Source organism: Onychomys torridus, chromosome 3, assembly GCF_903995425.1.
Source record: "Onychomys torridus chromosome 3, mOncTor1.1, whole genome shotgun sequence".
Taxonomy (NCBI): Eukaryota; Metazoa; Chordata; class Mammalia; order Rodentia; family Cricetidae; genus Onychomys; species Onychomys torridus.
This window is the reverse complement of record NC_050445.1, coordinates 76,425,737-76,446,910: the sequence shown is the minus strand read 5'-3', so window position 1 is coordinate 76,446,910 and position 21,174 is coordinate 76,425,737. Positions and strand designations below refer to the sequence as shown.

At 37.1% G+C, this 21,174-nt stretch overlaps 1 protein-coding gene across 1 annotated transcript in view; it reads right to left on the bottom strand.

Annotated features, from left to right (window-relative positions):
• Sema3c (semaphorin 3C) overlaps positions 1-20,234 on the bottom strand; it is a 158,274-nt gene extending 138,040 nt beyond the window's left edge. The window contains exons 1-2 of the mRNA XM_036182788.1: positions 19,805-20,234; positions 17,757-17,897 (exon numbers count right to left, since the gene is read on the bottom strand). Coding sequence (XP_036038681.1) covers positions 17,757-17,859 — 103 coding nt within the window. The 5' untranslated portion in view covers positions 17,860-17,897; positions 19,805-20,234. The remainder of the gene's footprint in view (positions 1-17,756; positions 17,898-19,804) is intronic.
• Between the last annotated feature and the right edge of the window lie 940 nt (positions 20,235-21,174).

The following is a 21,174-nucleotide window of genomic DNA, read 5'->3' as shown; positions in this document are numbered from 1 at the left end:
AGTAATTTTCTGAAGCCATGCCAAGCTCTTTGCTTGAAAATAACATCTTAATTGGTTCCTTCTAATAAAATTCAAAATGCTCTTTTGGTGATGATAATACATTCATTGTTTTATTCCAGTGTAAAGTTCTGGTCTCCTGAAATGTTCCCAGTATTACTGTTCAGGGGAAGGGAAAAGAGCTCATATGCTTATATTTATAGAGTGACAATCTGACTGGAAGGACCAACAAAGTTGGAAGCCCTTGCGGCCAGAGAGAATGCTTCTACAAAGACTGGTTATTTTTAAATTCACATTCCTGTAAAATGCAATGAGACTCCAATTTCTTCCCATTTAGATATAGATACATAACGACAGTGCTCAGAGAATAGTGAGGTATTGTCCACTGACACAAATTAAAATATCCAATAATTCTTTTCACAATAAAGAATTATTTTTGCCATTTTCCTCCCTTAGGCTTCCTGGGAGTGTCTAAGCAGTTGGAAGAGTTATAAACAGACTTTCACAATCTTCATTACTCCAAATTAAAATGAATAGGACTAGTCTTCAACTTAGGTCTCTTTATTAAGAGTTATACAATTAAAAATTTTGCTGTGATATTGTCTTTCCTAGAAATGTCAGAAGCTACACCCACGAAGTCTTACCTACATGGCTGCCTAAACAGGACCTGAACATTGATGAGACAATTGTAGAATAGGAAATCTTTTGAGACCTCAACCCTAGACAAAGAACTGCAGGCAACTAAGGAGTACTGAGAGAAGGAGACATAGTGTTTACTGAGCAGAGCACACTGATTGGTTTTCCATTACCAAATGGTCAGCCCTGAAGACATACCTACACAAACATTATACATATTGAGCAGGTTGTATTTACATATATAGGAGTACACACACACACACACACACACACACACACACACACACATACACACACGTGCTAATTAAAGAAAAAAGTTGAAAAGAGAGCAAAGTAGAGTAGTATATGGGAAGAGTTTGAGGAAGGGAAAATTGTGTAATTGTATTACAATATGAAAATATATTCTGAATGTCATTGAATTTAGAAGTGAGTGTAGTGGTGTTTGTCTATAATCTCGCATGAGAGTGATGGAAACAGGAGGGTCAAGAGGCAGCTAGACAGGAGTCTGAGGCCACTACAGGCTTCATTATACCTACCTCAAAGACCTGATAAGGTTTTCCAATTCAGTTGGCATATGCATATATAAAAATAACTCTGTTACAGATTGAAATGAACTAAAGATGCCATGTCTTTTGTACAAATATATTTTTTAATTATTTTGCTACAATTAATTTATTTAATTAAAGAGGTCCTTGAATTACTAAGTGCAGTTTTTACTTTGCAATTATCACCCTACCTTTTGTAAGCCATATAAATCAGAGTTTTCAACTGCCTTCCATTGAAGCCTCAGTTTCCAGTTTGTTTTTAGTGCTGTTGTGAAATCTTCGGTCTTGTTATGCTCATTAAAACTCTTTTAGAATGAATGAAGTACCTGGCTGATGTACTTGCCATAGTCTGTTCCAAGTTATACACTTATTTTAGAAGGAGCAAATGTATTTTTCTGGTCTAGGTTTGTGAAAGGAAGATTGTATAAAACAAAAGCACATCATTATATTCCATCGTTTATATTGAGATTCTGTTCACTGTTTGTCAAGCTGACTATAGCAACAATATATTGTACATAGGAGCACTGGCATCATGGACTGAAGACCTCATAGCCAAATCAGCAGCAAGCAGAGTCACAATGACCAGCTCTTTGTTTTACACAGTCACTCACTCCCTAGTGTCCCTGCGACCTGTAAAAGATCATCCACCAATGTGACATTTCTTCAGGTTGTAAGAAAAATTTAACAATCAAAGGTTGGGGTAGGGTTCTGTTTTTGTCTTTCCAGGATAATGGAAATACCCATCTTCCAGAAATCATAAGGCTTTGGATACCAATCTACACAGGGTAAAATCTCACTGTCTAATATCTATATCTCTATCGATCTATAATAGTTGTAGTTCCAATTCAATTATAAACCAAGCTGGCTTTGGAGATGGAACTGGCTCACTCCTTCTCTAAACCCAATCATATTATTAAAAAAAGGTTGACAGATTCTTCAGTTCCATATCATAAGAGCCCTCTGATGTGACACAGAAGAAAACCAATAATAAGGAATCATTGTCTTCAAGATCCTAATTCTCTCCATGTTTACTCTTGATTTCTCGGAATTCTTTCTTATATGTCATGTCATCTTTAAATCCAAACCTTCCATTATGATAAAAAATGTTTTTTCCAATAGCAATCCCTGAAGTCTCCAGAAGGAAGATGGGGCTCCAACAACAACAACTCTACCCAATCCAGAATGATGCCAGGGTAATCATCATCATACTACACTTTTTGCCAGAATTTCAGACAGTCTTACCCATTACTCTGAGACTTGCTTCAGAATCTATAGTTAGTCTAACTGAGATTTAACTATCTGAGCTTTCTCACAGTACCCAACAGAGATACCATCTCCCCTTAAACATCAAGAATCAATTCTAATAAAACAACGCCTCTTCTCCCTAAGGTTTCATATTTCTCAGGGTTATGAATGATGGTTATAGGGTTGGGGGTGGAAGAAACTATTAAACTCAGTATTCTCCTTAAGGAAAAAAATTGTCTCAAAAAAAAGGGAAAAGAAGAAATGGAATGGATAGGATAAGATATTATGATGGATTTTTGTATACACTAGTAAACAAATTTAGTAAAATAGCAGCCTTAGATAATTTGAACTGTAATTTGCACTATTATGAATTCTTATATGTTGATACAAATATAAACTATTTTTATATTCCTGTTTAAGATAATTTGTATATTGATATAAATACAGAGCTATATTCATTATAATATACACATATTTTTCTCTTATTTGAAATATTTGTATATTGATACAAATGTAAATTTATATCTGTCATACTGTATGTATGTTCTACTTCTGTTTAAGATATTCTATATACTGATATATATTTATGATTATTATCATATTGCATATTGCACTATACATTCCTACCTCTGTTAAATATATTTTATGTATTGTCACAATTTTAAAGTCATTGTCCTTTTACTGTTCATTTTCTTACAGACTGTTTGCCTTGTTTACACGAAGCCTTAGTCCTTAGGTTGTTTAGGTAGATAAGACTTATAGCTTTATAGTCACCTCTGCTTGTCATCTCTATAATTATGTTAGTTAGGTTATCCAGATTTACAGATACATAGGTCAGATGGACAGGTAATCTTCAAACACTTCAGAGACCTAGAGAATATGGCATTCAAATAACTTAGAATTCTGTTGACATGAGACACAATTGCTCCTGGCAGCACCAATTTGATGCTGAGAGAATGTTGGGCTTCTAAGACATTTCCATTTGGAAGTTTGTCTTCTTGGCACAAAATGGAATATTGGGAAAAGAACTGCCCTTGCCTGACAGTACGAGTGCTGTCCTTCTGGACAAGCAGGATACAAAGAAAGTGACCACTGTACTCTGCCAAAACAGGGTAAGATGGTCTTTCAGAATTCCTGAAATGGTCTGTCAGATACTTTAAGCCTGTAGCCAATTTGAACATACCAATGATGCTGAGAAACATTAGGTGACTGTCCAGGCTGCCAGCTGTCTCTGTCTACTCTTGCAAGACTCCTGGAAGTTGCTTGCATCCTTCTCCCATTTCTCAGGTATTATTATATTCCTTCTCAGGTCTTTGATGAGATTAAAGACTAACAGTTATAGTTACAACTTAGTACATATATAATATCTTAGATAAAATATATTAAGTATTAGACTTAGGTTCTTTAGCATAGGACACCTTTTGGAATGATCTTTGTAACATGCCACCTACCCAAGCTCTAGACTTCCCTGGATTTTAGTATGTATTTCTTGCTTGATATTGTTTGCATTGATTGTAGTTCCATCTTATCTAGGTCATTATCCCTCATTACTCCTGGACAACATTTGATAACCATCTCTTTGTATATAGTCTTGTATTAGGTTAGAACCTTCTTATTTAGACAAAAGGGGGAGATGTAGTGGGTAGCCATCCCAGCCTTGGCCTGGAAGTTCCAACCCCCATTGAGGCTTCGGTAATGGTCACACCTACAAGGTGGAGCTGAGAGAGGATGCTGAAGACCCAGGATCCAAATGAGAGGGATCTCTTGCTGCCCAAGGGGACAGTGTTCAAATCTGCAAGTCACAGTGTCCTTTCCTCCACCCATTTATGCTAAGTTGTTACTACAAAACTAAATATATTGCCTTTTAAGTGTTTATTGCATTTTAAGTGGTAAATTGCAAGATTAGTTAATCCTCCAATTATTCAATAATTATAAACCTGTGAGTAAAGACAATAGCACATTTAAAATGATGCCAGAGATATTGTAAGTTTTTTGTCAGGTTTTGTTCTATGCCTATTTTCAACAGTGCATTATTTTTATATAAAGATTTTGTATTTACGTGTGTGTGTGTGTGTGTGTGTGTGTGTGTGTGTCTGTGCATGTGTGTGTCACTAGGAGAGCCCTGAGTGTGGAGGTCAGAGCATGATTTGTGGAAGTCACTTCTCTTTCTATCCTGTAGGTTCAAGTAGGATTGCGTGTCTGGCTTGACAGCAAGCGTCTTTACCTGGCAAGCCAGGTCCGGGACCAACAGTGTGTTACTGGGTGTTAAACTGAATGTGATTTTACTCAGACTCTTCATGTAAAACATACTTATATTCAGATACAGATAAATTCTCTAAGATTCATTCACTTTTTAGAAATTATATATTTGATCTTGGGAAAGTTGTTTTGTGAATGACTCTGGCAGAAGCTTTGTTATCATGGTCAATCTGACACTGAGTCAAAGTTTCACTTTGATAGGTCAACATTCTGCTCCTCCTCTTAGATAATAGATAGTGTCTTCTGTAAAATTCTATCCCTTTAACTTCTTTAATCCAAACCATAAAGACCTGAAACTTGATTTTGGCCACTGCTTTATACAAGACTGACTGTAAGAGCAATATTAAAAAAGAACAGTTTAAGTGACTAATGAGGCAGTCATTTTTCTGCTTTCATTACCAAGCACCTCAACTGCTGGTCCATGTTAAATACAAGTAAGGCAATAATTTTTAGCTCTTTCACTGGCATCGCTTCAAATCAAGGCAGGAGACACATTTAATATGCAGAGGAGAATAATCCAGGGACTGAAGATGGGGAGCTGAATTCTGTTGCATGTGGCACATCAGGTTAACCTGATTACAAGAGCAGCAACATGGAAAAGGCAAGAGGGGCATGTTAATTAATTTCCATGATTACAGATATAAGTAATTAGCATGTGTAAGGTTGAGGCCTACATAACACTATACAGACTGAACATGTTGTACTTAAGAATTTAGGGATACACACATGTACATACACACACATACATACATACATACATACATACATACATACATACATACATACACAGTGGTGTGTGTGTGTGTGTGTGTGTGTGTGTGTGTGTGTGTGTGTGTATTAGAACAATTAATAAAAGGAGACCATAAATCTGAAAAAGAACAAGGAGAAATATATGGGAGGGATTGGTAGGAGGAAAGGAAATGGGAAAATGATGTAACTATATCATCTCAAAAATTCAAATAATTGAAAAAGAGACTTCTAATTTAAAAGTATGGTCATTTTTAAAGTAATGAATATGTCTATTGATCAGTCTCAGATTTTGAGCATTTTTAAGACAAATATATTTGAGTTGTAAAATTAATTAAAGTCTGTTATTTGCCTGGGTATATGGGTATATAATTCAGTTGTGGAGTTCTTGTCCAGTACATCTGAGACTGTGGATTTGATTTTAGTACTGTAAATAAATTAATTAGATAAATAAAAAAATCTGTTGTATAATTGTCTTAAAATATTGTAAAAACCAAATCTAATTAACATTTTAACATCATTAAAGCTAATAAAAATTAAGGCATGTTGAATCTCAGTCTTATATATACTTTAGAGAAAATATTATGATTTATGTTTGTTAATATTCATATTCACGGCCTGATATTTCCTAGGATTTAGTGCTCTGACTTGTAGAGTGTTTCTGGCTTGACACAGGATCTGTTCATTGTTAATCCTCCTCTTATACTTTCCTGTCCTCTAGTGTTGTCAAGGCCACCACCAAGCTGTGGGAGGTAAGCAAAGACTCAGTCTCTTAGGGCCTCTGTCCTGAGAAATTCTGTAACAGATGAGATAGCAAGAAATTCTTCAAAAAGGAAAATGCACTCTGCAGAACTAATGTATTAACCTTGAGCTTCCAAGGCAGTAAATTCCTGCTGGATGAGAAAGGAGGCTTGAATGATGGCTGTGGGGAAGCCTGCCCCTTGGACAAGCTGAGAGGACTTGCCATTTTTACAGCTCAGCACATTTCTTCCTGGCCTAAAATAGCACAGCTAAGCCCTGGGCTCTGCCTGTCCTGGCCCTTTCTTGCCAGTTCAGACTCTATGCTTGCAAGAGTCTCACCTTTCTCTTTTTCTCTTTTCTTTGTGTTTCTTTGACAAGCAAAGCAACCCGAAGTCCAGATATGAAAATGCAGAATGCAAAGGAGTGTTGGGATCTTCTCAGAGATTGAAGTATTCTCTCCCAGTGCTTTTATATTTCATTTGTGTTCATAGGAACAGAAGTCAACCCAAAATCATATTTTTCTTGGGCCTCCTCAAATAAAAGAGGTTGAAGAAATGGAAAAGCTGAGTTAATTGTTGTTCTATATTTCGGCAATACTTCAGGGCTGTGAAAAAGAACATGTGACTCATCATTTCTTTAAGAGAAAGCACAGGATATGTGATCCTATGGAATGTTCCTTGATCACTGTGCAAGAAAAATGATGAGAGCAAATGGTATATACACCTGCAGAAACCAAACATCTATGTTCTAGAGAGGCTCTCCTCAGGTTCCTTATGGTGGATTGTCATTTCCAGGGATATTGAAACACTCCCCTTCCTTCTTTTTCTGGCTTCTTTTTTATTTTTAAATTCTCTTTTGAATCTAAATAAAATAATTGTGCATATTTATGGACTACAGAGTAATATTTCAATGCATGCTTATAATCTTCAATGACTAGAAAAGCCAGCAAGCATATCCATTTCTTTAAGCAGTTATTCTAGATATTTTTTTTAAGTACAGAGTCATTTGACTTGTTGCTACAAATTGGACTCAGGGCCTTGGACACATGCTTTTCACTGAACTATATCATGTCTTTGTGTTGGAATACTTCAAATACCTCCTATCTAGTTCTTTACAGATCACATAGTAGGCTATTGTGATCTGTGTGCCCCACTATGCTGTGTAGAGCACTGGGGCATTTTGCTCTCATTACATGACATTTTGGTCCCACTTATCCAGATTCTGCCCATTCCCATCTACTTATTAGTCTGAGTCTCACTGTAGAACTCTGCTGTGACATGGGAGAGTGAGTTTATGAAACGCCTTCTCAAGAAAATATCTTCTTTAACTTTGATTTTTGTAGGTCCTGAAACCAATTCTATAAGTGTTTGTGAAATGGCTCCAGCTCTGGGGTCTAACATGACAGTCTAACATGCCTTTTAGTATTTCCACTTCGTATCGCTGTGACACAGAGCCAGTTATTTAATTTTTCTCACCTGCACTTGGAGGCTAGAAATAGTGCTTACCCATAATGCTTTTATACTTACATGAAGCAGGATGAACTGTTGAGGACAGCCCCTGCCACATAACCATGCTAATGATAGTTACTATAAAATAAATACAAATTATCTAACATACTTTATAAACATAGAAGACAAAAAAGCACTATATAGTTAATAAGGAAAGAGATAAAATTTTACCTCTCTCTATATATTTCCTTTGTCAAAATTGTGAATTAAACTTGTATAAACTACAGACTTGTACATATATGTAAACAATAGCAGATTAACACTTCTAACCAACCAGAGAAAAAATTTAAAATGAATTCCCCTGCATCACTTACCATTTTCACTGACAGAGAGTCCAAACTAATTAAAATAAACATATAGATATGTCTGTCACTGGTAAATCCATGGACCATGATACATTTTCTCATGAAAATATTTGACTGGAGGACATAAGAATCATGGTAATAAGTTCACCCTTTGGACCAAGACATTCCCTCCTTGTTCCCCTTTCGAGGCATCTTGTACTTTTATAATGGTACAATATCATAAACTCATATTTTAGTATCAGAACAAAGTTTAATAGATTCCAAAGTAACCAATCAATAATAATAATTATTGTTTAAAGAGTAATACACAGATTTTCAAAATCTTTCTAATGATTTCTGAGAATATGTAAACAGCATATTATAGAAATAATTTTTGTTCTCATATTTTTCAAGTCCTTTTTGAAAAGCCTGAACTAAACTTTCTCCTCCCCAGTCGAAGTTTATGAATGAGATTTGGCTTCCTGTTGGCTTGGCAGACTCCTGCAGTAGTGTACCAGGGCAAGCTGCATTTCCTTTCTTCTTCTCTCATCTCCTAATGTCTTAATTTTTTTCAACGTGCTAGTGTTACCCAACTCAATGCTCTGTTTTAGTAACATCTGACCCTCATTTGCGTTTATCAATAACCTTGTCACAAAGAAAGAGCTAAAAGCTTTTTATTTGCACTGGGTCTCTTGTTGATTTTAGGTTCATTAAAAAATGCAGGTGAGCAAATCCTTAAGTGGCATTTAACTTAGACCACTGTAAGGGGGCTTCAAAGGACCACAGTTCCCTGGCTTTCATTAGAACTAAAGACTTCACAAGATTTTTCTCATCTGCAGTGGGCATGCTTCAAATGAATGGAGAAATCAGGCACAACAGGCTGTATTTTTAACCTCTTGGGGTAACCACAAGACAATCTGGTTTCAACAACTGTGCCTGCTAATGTCAATGTTAGCAGAGTTCATAAAGAACTAATTCATTATTTTCAGTTTTCTATCTAAAAACAATGGAACAGGTTTTGCATGTGGCTCACTAATTCTCTCGGGTTCTTTTAATGTGTTGCTTAATTAACTAAGGTGCTTGTCAAACTAGGCAGATATTACAAGATAAAAGATGTTTTTGTCTTCGTTAATCTGAAATGAAATTCTCTCATTTGCATACTATCCATGCCCTGAGGACTTTCACAGCTTGTTACTGAATATTCAGCAGTGAAAAAAGGCAAAAGGAAAGACAAAGTAAAGGGAAAACTGACAGGCCTATGACAGTTTGGTCCCTATTCATAACACTCCTGCTTCCCAATTGGAACCTGCCTTTAATCACTTCTGTGCATGTAAGCCAGTTGCATTCATATCTAGTGGTGAAACTTGAGCTGGAAGGTTGGTCAGTTTTAGTAAAGAAAAAATATATCAAGCTGGAACTCCTGCGGGAGTTTTAACCCGGTAGGTGCCTTTTCCCTTCTGAGGTCCATGTGGCATCACCAGTGGCTGATGGTTAGAAAGCAGTCTTCAAGGAGGATGTCTTTACTATTCTAGTGAGCCCAGGTCAACAATGAACTGCAAACTTGTAACAGCTAACTTCTCTACCATGCATTTTCCATTAGTACCTTGATAGTTATGAATTTTAAACCAAAATAAAATGTGAATAGGGGGCTAAACTTTAGTGTGTTGAATGATTTGACCATGAGACTGAATGACTTTCATGGCTTAGGGAGACCACCTTCATTTTATACTTCTTAGCTTAGGCTATAATTTTCTAGATAAGAATACATTAAACAAAATGGATAGCTCAGCACTTCATATTATTTTTAGGTAGCATTTGTTAATTTATATGTTTTTAGAACAGATAAAACTTCCACATGAGTAATCACCTTTTCTTTTATAAGTTTTTCAAGACAGGGTCTCACTATGTAGCCCTGGCTGGCCTAGAACTCACATTATAGATCAGCCTGGCCTTGAATTCCCACAGATCTGTCAGCCTCTGATCCTAGAGTGCTAGGAGTAAAGGTGTGGACCACCATATCAAGCATAAAGATCTCTTCAGTAACAGATCGTCTTGATGTCCACGCAGCTGTCACTCAGTCATAAAACAGAGCTACTCAATGCTTGTTATTTGGATAACCATAATTCATGTTCTCATAAATTCACATAAAACTATTTATACTAAATACTAGACCTCAGTAAAAAGCTAGAGCTGGATTCCTTTTAATTTCTGCATACTGAAAATATTTCAAAGGGTATTTGTTTCTGAATTTCAATTTATTCACCTTTGGTATGAAAAAAGTCTAAAACTTTAAAATCTCTTTCACAAGATATACAAACATACATACATAGATATGTATCTAACAATAAATACATTTATGCAAATTTACTAATATTTTTCTTTTTGGACAATTATCAAAGGTATAATTCATATCATCATGATGTAAGGGAATGGAAACAATCCCACATGCTCTTCTTCCTGAGGTTTCCTGTCACCATTAACTAGGGCAGAACATTTCAAGACACACACTGTGCCGTGATGATCAGAACAACAAACCAAGGATAGTGTGTTCTCATTAAGTCCAAGTTCATCACAAAAAAAGAAAAAAAATAGATTTTTAAGGGAATTTTAAAAAGAGTAAAGACTTTGGAGGCAGTAAGTACATAAAAGTCTAAACATTTCTAGAGATGCTTGCATATATGGAATTCAATCAAGACCACCAACCAAGATCCTATACAGGTCCAAGAATATTTAATACTTTTTCATTCCTGAAAAAGTTACAGGACCAAAAGTCTATTATGAAATAAATAGAATGATTAGGAAGATTTTTGTGAATTAGTAGGAAATACTCATATAAAATCTCAATATTTGGAATATATAGACATTTGAGGATTGAAGAAAAACAGGCTTAATAGATTTTTAAACATTAATCAGTTGGTATGTATCAAGGGATGAATCCACAGGTGTCTATGTAAAAGCAATAAAATTCTCTATGCTACTTGCCTTCTGCTAGCGTGACAGATAAATGAGAATCTACTGCATTCGGTGTAGGATTTATCATTGTTTCAATGTAACCAAATTCCCTGCAGGATGCCTGTGGTTTAAGGAGGTTATTATAACTAAGGTAGTGTAGGATTGAGAAATATCAAAACTTATTTTAATTCAAGATTTATTAAGTAAATATGAATGTCAGTTTCTAGAACAGTGGTTCTCAAACTGTATGTCACAGGAGTTGCCTAAACCATCATAAAACACGGATATTTATATTACAGTTCATAATAGTAGCGAAGTTACAGTTGTGAAATAGCAATGAAAATAATTTTGTGGTTGGGGGTCACCACAACATGATAATTTTATTAAAAGGTCACAGCATTAGCAAGGCTGAGAACCACTGTTCTAGAGCAAGTAGAAAAGAGGTCATCATAACACAAATGAAGATCATATTTTTAAATTAGGGATATTTACAAATGCTAATTATCACAGAAGCACTCAAGTATTAAAACATATCCATTATACACCATATTCAACATAATTCATTTAATTTTTGTAACACTCATAAAGCATGTACTATCTTTATCTTACAGGGTATATATAACATCTGGATGAGGGAGATTAAGCAGCTTCTCAATATATCATACTCAGAAATTATCAGACAGTCAAAACATGGATTTTTAAGATCATTTACTTTTTTCTTCTTCTTATCCAACTCCTTTACACAAAATATTCTTGAAAACATTGTCAGACAGATTATGTTGGAGAGGATATGGAGCAAGAAGAATACTCTTCCACTCTTGATGGGAATGCAAACTTGTACAGCAACTTTGGAAATCAATATGGCAGTTTCTCAGAAAACTGGAAATCAATCTATCTCAAGACACAGCTATACCACTCTTGGGCATATACCCAAGGAATGATCAATCATATCACAAGGAAACATGCTCAACTATGTCCATAGCAGCATTATTCGCAATAGCCAGAACCTGGAAACAACCTAGATGCCCCCTCAACCAAAGAATGGATAAAGAAAACATGGCACATATACACAATGGAGTACTACTCTGCAGTTAAAAAACAAACAAACAAACAAAAACAAAAAACAATGATTTGCCATGAAATTTGCAGGCAAATGGATGAAACTAGAAAATACCATCCTGTGTGAGGTAACCTAGACTCAGAAGGACAAACATGGTATGTACTCACTCATAAGTGCATACTAGATGTAAATCAAAGAATAAGCAGACCACAACCCACAGCTCCAGAGAAGCTAGTTAATAAGGAGCACCCTAAGAAGGACACAAAGATCATCCATCACCCAACAAAGGAGAAATAGATGAGGTCTACATGAGCAAACTGGGGGTGGGAGGGTAATGGAAGGCAAGGAACAGGGGTGGGGGATGAGATCATAATGGAACAGGAGGTTTGAGCTGGAACAGGGACAGAGTGGGAGAACTAGGAAAGAGATACCATGATAAATGAAAACATCATGGGAATGGGAAGAAACAGAGTGCTTGGGAAGTTACTAGGAATCCACAGGATGACCCCACCTTAGACAACTAGCAATGGTCAAGAGGGTGCCTGAACTGGTCTACTCCAATAATCAGATTAGTGAAAACCCTAATTGTCATCATAGAGCCTTCATCTAGTAACTGATGGAAGCAGATGCAGAGATCCAAGGCCAGGTGCTAACCTATGCTCCAGGAGTCCAACTGAAGAGAGAGAGGAGGGATTCTATGAGCAAAGGACATCAAGATCATGAGGGGGAAAATGTAGAGAGACAACCAGCCAAACTAGTGGAAATGCATGAACTGTGGACCAATAGCTGTGGAACCCCCACAGGACTGGACTAGACCTTTTGGATAGGTGAGACAGTTATTTAGCTTGAACTGTTTAGGGGGGGCCCTCAGTCAGTGGGACCGAGATCTGTCCCTGGTGCATGAGTGGGCTTTTTGGAGCTCAATGCCTAAGGTGGGAGCCCAGCCTTGGAGCAGAGGGGGAGGGCTTGGACTTGCCTCAGCTGAATGTACCAGGCTCTGCTGACTCCCCATGGGAGACCTTGCTTTGGAGGAGATGGGAATTGGGGGGTGGGTTGAGGAGAAAGGCTCAGGGGCAAGAAGAAGGAGGAAAGAGGGATCTGTGGTTGGTATGTAAAATGAATAGAAAATTTCTTAATAATAAAAATAAAAATAAATTGTCAGATATTATTAAGACTTACTCAAAAAAATCTGAACTCATAAAATAAAAACTATACTTAAATTTCATTTCAGGATATTAAAGAGAATAAGGAGACCATTTGGTTCCAGTTATTTTCAAGTGATCAGGGGAACTCAGGTTCTGAAAAGGAATCATAGTTACAGATCAAGAGCACAAACCTTGATGCTCTTTATTTCAGGTAAATCTAGCACTGACTGTGCCATCCCTCTAGCCATATATCTCTGTTTACAAATATGCCTATTTAAATGCATGTCCTATGTTTTCACAGTCTCAAATCATGGAATTTGTAATAAACATCCAATTGTAAATACATTTTAATATTTTTACTACATAAAACGGTAAATGTCACATACATCAAAATGCATGTGATACTTTTTTACCAGAACTGATCAGAGATATTTCATAATGCAGCAGTATTCAATAGTTGAGGAGTATAGTACTTCAAATATGTCAGCATATAAATGGAAACTAGAAACATGAAACAAGACCCGATAGAATACAAAGAGAAACACACAGATACACAGTTTAAGAGTCCAACCTCTTCTCCCAGCAATTGAAAACACAGAGAGAAAATAAATAAGTATATAAAACATTATGAATCATATAGATTTACTTGCCTTTCCTCATACACTTCGTACAATAAAAGTAGAATATACATTATTTTCAATATATAGCAACTTCTGTGTAATAAAATATGTTTAAATAAGTTTTACATAATTGTGACCACACAATATGTGTTATTTCAGGAAATTAAGTCAGAAATCTCCAAAAAATAAATATATTTTTAATGCAAATACTGAGTAGTCACCAATATACAGGTAAAAGAAAGAACTAGCTAAGGAAATCAGAAAAAAACAAAAGATAAACTGATTAAATAAATGGACTTTACAAAGTTTGTGTTAGATTTTTAAAGCACATATGTGAGGAAAATCTATAGCATAAATAATTATATTAGAAGAAAGAACTAAAATCCATTAGCTATGCTTCTATTCAAGGAATTTCTAACAGAAAAACTTATCAAACGCCAAATAAGAAGAAATTAGATAACAGCGAATTTTAGTGCATAAATTAATAAATATTTAACAGAAAACACAGGGAAAATGAAAAAATCTGAATATCTAAGAGATTGCTAAAACTGAATAATCCACTAACAGGAACAGCTAAGGCACAAAGCAGGTAGGTACACAGTGCTGATCTCAAAATTGAAATAGAGAACATTACTACAGACCCTACAGATTTAGGAAAGATAAAAAGGAAAGTTGATGAACAACTGTATTTCAATCAGTTGAATATTTAACAGTCACAATCTAAGCAGTCAGCTAAAAGGGAAATATTTTTAAGAATATATTTCATTTTAAAAGAGAAATAATATTTAAACTATTTAATTTCATATAAATTCCATATTGATAATATTTTCTGTAGTGCAGAAATATTTTCTCAAACTTGTACAGACCACTGACTCATTTTATCAAATCACAGAGCACTGATTCCTATTCTGCAAGGCAGTACATAAAATAGTATATGCTAGAATATCTGTGGGGAAAGATGGAGTTTTTCATCAAGGCTTTGCCTAGTACACCAGCAAGTAAAACATACCTTTCTCCTTGAACATAGGTAACCATCTCTTTCCTTACAATCCTTACAGATTCTCAAGTTTTTAATGTAGAAGAAAGAATCAATGTAAATAATGCAATAAAATCTGAATCTGTTGATCTACTGGCTTTTAAGGCAACAAATACTTAATCCAAATAGCACTGATACAAAGTTTTGATTTGTTTGAAAGCTATTTGGAATAAAATAAGAATTGTAAAACTTACAAAATATCTAATGAAAGTCTCCATTTTATAACATGAAAGACTCAGCTAGTAGGAATGTAACTAATTAATATCATCTGAGGTACATTCCCAGGTAGGACTAATAGCCATCTTCCTGACCTTGCACTAGACCAATGTGGAAGGGTAGCCATAAATCACTGTTTCCCAAATGTTATCGCACCATCAACCCCCAGAGAGAGGGCCGGAATGTGGATGACGAGGGTACTTCTTTTTCACACACCTTTACATTGACAGCAGTGTTTACCTGGGCTTCAAGCAAGACAAGTCTGAACAGTGTTAATAATGTTCTACACAGAAAGGGACAGAAAGGAGTCCCAGGCACAGTAAGGAAGATTGTAAGACAAAAGAGTGAGTAGGCAAAGAACTGAAGGGGCACACAGAGGCAGAGACATGACAGGTGAAGCCACTGACCTCTGTCTAATGCAACAAGAATTTCCTTAAATGCCTTCAAATTCCCAATTCTAGGTTCATAAACAGCCCCATAAATTTAAATATAAAATAAGACCCAGATCTATGTTTAAATAAATATGCAACCATATTTCCATAAACCCCATGTGTAGATTTTTACTTAGATGTTAAGAATAAATCTTTTCAAGTTGGGGATGGTAGCTTGAAACTGGAATCACACTATTCATAAGGCTGCATCAGGAGAATTGTCTGAACTTCAAGGCTACACAACTGGTTCCAAGCCCTTTTAAGCCACAGTGTTAAACAATGTCTCAAAACATACAGGAAAAATAACATCTTGGAGGAAACTTAGTAACCTTTCCTGGAAATCTTAAATCATAAGAAATTTGTCCATGTTAAGTAGGCAAATGGTAAAATATCTTAACAATATAATCTTGAATTAATTATTGAAACTTGTACATTCTATTTTTTTCTCATGTGATTTTTTCTATAGCATATTGATTAATATGTGCTAGTAGTCTACTGTAGAAATGTCTAGCTATTAACCTATAAATTAAGAATTTTATTTAGATTATTCTTGTGGGTATAGCTCTTAAAATTAGTATTAGAGTTACAGCAATGGCTCTGTGATGAGTGATAGTCTATTATAACTCTACTCTACTGATAATTGTGGGAAGAACAAAAGTTAGGAACTATTGATAGGTAGATTATTTTATCATGTCATAGTCTATATAAACTACACATTAGGACAACCTGTTCTTTGTGGATCTATTTTGATTTGAAACCATTTAAACACTAGACATACAGTAATATAAAAGTCTATGGTAACTTCCACTCTATGGTGCAACAACCACTCTCCTCCATAGTAATGACACTTAGTTCTAAAAGATGGAACTTCTGGAATACATAGACTATAATTTTCCTTTCCAAGATAGACTTACTGAATGACCCTAAGTGACCAATCACTTGTAAGCATTTACACAGAAAGTCTGGTTAGTGTTGATGCAACATCAGGGATGAGCCTTGGACGTCTGGACTATGGGAGCACTTCACTTCCTCACACAGTAAGAAAAACAGGTAATTAGACTTGGACATCTGGACTATTGGACCACTTCACTTCCTCACACAGAAAGAAAACATAGGTAATTAGACTTTTCCTTGAGCTTTTCTTTTGCTTGTTTGTTTTTCTTTCTTGTTCTGATTTGATAATTTCAACTTGGGAGACAAAGTGAGAGCAAGTGTAAAATGCTTTTGTAATTCAAGAGAAGTAGAAGAATTTCAAAGCTGTTCTTGTGTCCCCTGCCTCTCGGCTTCATTTCTTCACATCTAAGCTGCATGGCTGTGGTTTTAGGAGGAAGTGCTAGGCACAACAGTTAAGGGTGCAATTAGAAGCTTACACTTAATAACCTCTAAACTTCTTCAGTGCTTGTGGTAACCTTGGGGAAAGCACTTGATAACTTAAAAAGAAAGGGCTGACAAGTGTTAACCAATATGCTATTTTCAACTCCTACGTGAATGCCTTAGAGTACCTTCATTATCAAAAGCAACTAAAGACATACAACTACAGAATTCATGTAAAAATTAAAATATAATATACACACAAAATGGTCCTGAAGGCAAGATGATGTTTATCATCCAGTTCATATTTCATCTGTCCAGTTAATAAGGGTTACATGACTGACCCAACCACCCAACTAGAGTTAATGTGAACAGTGTACATTAGCTCCATGAACACATTTGATAACCACATCCCCAGGAGACCTTATGGCATTTTATATAAATCAAAAATTGAAATTGTAGCATTTCTAAGCTTGAGAAAACAATTATTTTATACAACAATAATCAATGCACTGTCCCAAATATTTTTAGGTCATTTTCACCTCATTAGAAAAACATACCAACCATGGGAAACACTTTTGAGATAGAAAAACATACCATTAGAACAACTCCAGTTTTGAAGCTAATACTTGGAACTTATTGGAATTATTGTAGTGACTAAACTCCCATAGCCCTTTCTAATCCTGAAGATGGCATGAAGGGGATGCTCCCCAGCATGGCCAGCTGACACAGAAGATGCTGCATTTTGAGCTCTTTATTATGTCCCTGGAGTGTACACTCAATCCAGAAGAGACTTAAGGAGGAAAATGGCAGCAAATACCTCAAGCACTTTCATTGACATTCCCTCCAATGCAAACATTAACCAATCATAAATAACCATGCCATTCAAAAAGTAGCCTGTAACATTTTAAGAACTAAAGCATGATATTGCATTTTAATTAATATGTGAAGTTTTCATCTAGATAAGAAAGAAAAAACAAGACCTCAAAAACATTTTTTCATAAGTTTTATCAAATTTCTTACCATCAAATGTTAAATAAACTCTTGCTTGGGGCTGGGAAGATCCTCTGACAGAAATAGAACAAATAAATACTCCAACCAACACACAAATCTCCCGGAATGCCATTTCTTCTTATTTGAAAATTAATATCCAAGGGAAAATACCTTTAAAAGAGAGATGAGAGATTTGTGAAATATCATTTCACATTTTGGCAAGCCAGCAAGACAGCAATGTGGACAGCACTTTGAGAAACGCAGCTTGAGGGCTGCAGCCAACAGGCAGCCGGAGGTGCTGTGACTTTGATTCTCAAATGGAGACATTTGGATTTTTCTGTGTATGGAAATCTTTGCAACAAGGAATTGCTCTATAAAAACAATGCTGTATCAAAGTAGAACAAAGCATCAAGGGAAAATCGTAATCGATTCCCCCAAAGAAGTCCAATAGCTCAGCTCTCCAATATCCATTCCATTTCAATGACTGAGTATTGATGAATAAAGAACTCTCCCTAATAAATACAGTAGTAGAGACATTCCACTTCCCATTCACCGGTCCCAATCATCCCATGCTCATTAACTCTTCTGAATTAATTGTCTCTGAAATAGTGTTTCCATACATAAATCTACCTGCGCTCCATCCCAGATTAGTAAATTACTTCAATCAGTTATCTGCCAATGCATCAGATGACCAGGCAGCGGTTAAATGATGCAGATGAGGTAACCATGGACTCATGCCAATTTTAAACCAATGACCAAGTGGTGAGTAATCTACGGGAACCTCCTATCCACCAATGCATATTTTACATAAATCAACCAGAGAGTGGGCCGTCAAAACTCCAAACTTTAAATCAAAGAAACAATATTCTTGCTTGGAAATTGTAGCTATAAAATTTATATAAGCTATTAACTAATGTCTAAATACAAAGGGAGGCCAGGTACTGTTAGAACAAACCTATATGAGCCCCATTGGCAACATCATGCAAGTGAACTCAGGATCATGAAAGAAATCCCATCACTTCTTCTCTAGTGTAACTGTACAGTAAAGTGACAAGCACATTTAATCTGGAAATGCATCTTTACACATCTTATGTTATATGGCTTTTTAAACTGAAACTGCATTATTGATTCTATTCAATAAGGAAGTGCAGTCAAAAATTGAAAAGCCTCTTTTCACTGACACAGAAGGAAAGAACAATTAAACAGAGCATGCACTCTCAAATAAACATCTAAACTGGTCTCATTGGTAGCACATACGCTGCAAGAGTAGACATGAAACTCTATGCCTCTGCCACACAGACGGAGGAACCCCTAGAGATGTTTGTGTTGGTAATTTTCAAAAGACACAGTTTCTTCCTGCTTCTACAACCTCTTCACCCTGTCATCCCTAAATTAACTCAGAAGAAAATTGATTTTTATGGGTGACTTTCCCTTAGTAGTTTACCCCGGGACTTGTTGACTTAGTAGTTAGAGCTAGGCGGAGGAGAGTACTATTAATATGTCCAAGCTTAGTCTGTTTATTAACCACACTGGAAACATTCATACATTTTTACATATTGCTATTGCCAGTATATAATCTGATATGCGTCCCCTAGAGAATACATACTCCATAAATTGCAAAGCCTAATACGGTCTACATGACTTGGTAGATCAGACAGCGCTGATCTATCTAACAGAACAACCTGGTTTCAATCCCACCTACTGGATGCCTAATGTCTCTCTTTCCATCTCCCCACCTTAAGTGCTTTACAACTTCGTTCCTTTAACTCACACTGTTAAATGTGCTTGCTGGTGCTTGGTCTTCTACTATCAGCAAATACGAGTGCACAAGAATTAGTTTATGTTATTTCCACCCATTTATTTCCCCCTTAGAAGGCATTGGAATACCCAACTTAAACTCTTGGCAGGTGCTACAGCCTCCAGCCAGGCTCAGCTCCGGGAGCGCTTTCCTCCTAAGCCGCGTGGGCTCCTAAGAAAATGCCCAGACTTGAGTACACCGATGAGAAAAGTCAATACACAGACCCAGAAAAGTTCGCTTTCGCTAACCGAGCAAGTCTGAAAATCTGAGTCAGGCTTACCGAGGTGGAGAGAGATCCACGAGACGTCAGCCACTTGCTCCAGGCTCGGAATCACAGACCCCTAGGTCCTTTCCCCCAGAAGACCTTCAATGACTTAGAGAGTCCCGAGGGTGGGATTCTTGCTGGCTGGGTCTGAGTTTCTTTGTAGAAGAATCCCGGGCGGGAGAGCCGTGGCACCCGGAGTCCTTCTCCTCGTCGCTCAACTCCGCACCTCGGAGTGAATGGCAAGTGGCCGGGCGCCGGGGGCGAGCGCTGGGTGTCCGATTACAGCGACGCGGCGCGCGGCTGAGGCTGCCCGGGCGCACCGCCCAGCCGGCTGCAGCAGCGGCCCCGCGTGGCCCGGCGCATCTGCACGGGCCGCCGCCCCACCCAGGGAGCGCCGGGCGGCCGGTGGCAGGGAGCGGGAGGGAGGGCGGAGCACAGGCTGGCTCTGCGCGGGAAGGCGCTGCAGCAGGCTAGACTCTGCCCGGCAATCCTGCCTTTCGCAACGAACGCTCGCTGGGCGCACTCGGACGGTTTAGCTACGCGCGGCTCACGGCTAGCATGCAGGCTTGGCTAGGCTGTAAATATCCGAGTGCAAAGCAGTATTTTTGCCAGATGAAAGATCCCTGCATCCTTTTAAGGCAAAGAGTTACCGTTTAAAAGGGCACGGATCTTGTCTTTACCCTGAAGCAACATTTCTAAAGCTAGCGGAGAGAAACCAACTCCCTCCTCTCAGAAGTGTAACCTTTTACGAGCATTGTTTCCTATTGTGTTTCCCTAATGTCCTGAGGTCAGTAATTATGCTGACCTTTCCACTCTGAATCATAGCTAGCACCTTCCTTTCCCGGACACTCCCAAAACATCGTTGTAAAAAATTTCATCTTTCTTTTTTGGTTGGTTGTCGTTCTTTGTTTTGTGTTCAAGAATGCTGTTTTCAATCGTGCCAACACGGGGGTTCATAAATCTACGCACCAGCAAGTTATTTCCAGCCCTGCTTTCAGGAAAACTCGTTAAGCTGTGAAACTGACTTTGATGGGAGGTGGGGGTGGGTAGTTATTTCCACTGACCACATTGAATTAAACGAACATCAAAAGAAAAGCCTTCACTCCCTGTAAAGTGAGCAGAGCTTGGTTAGAAGTCATTGTGCACTTAGGCCCAGTAGGTGTCACTGTGTGAGGGAACCTTGGGTTCAATTTGTTTGCTGTGGACTTCGCAGTTGCCTTACAAAATGAAGCAGGGGAAACACCTCTAAGATTACCAGAGACTCACTGCTCAGTAGGGCCTACGAATGAGACTTTGTCAGAGTGAGCGATGACAAGGAATGTCTTTCTTGTGTTTCCCTAGACACCACCTCTAATGTCCAGTAGATAGAAACGTCTGATTTTCAC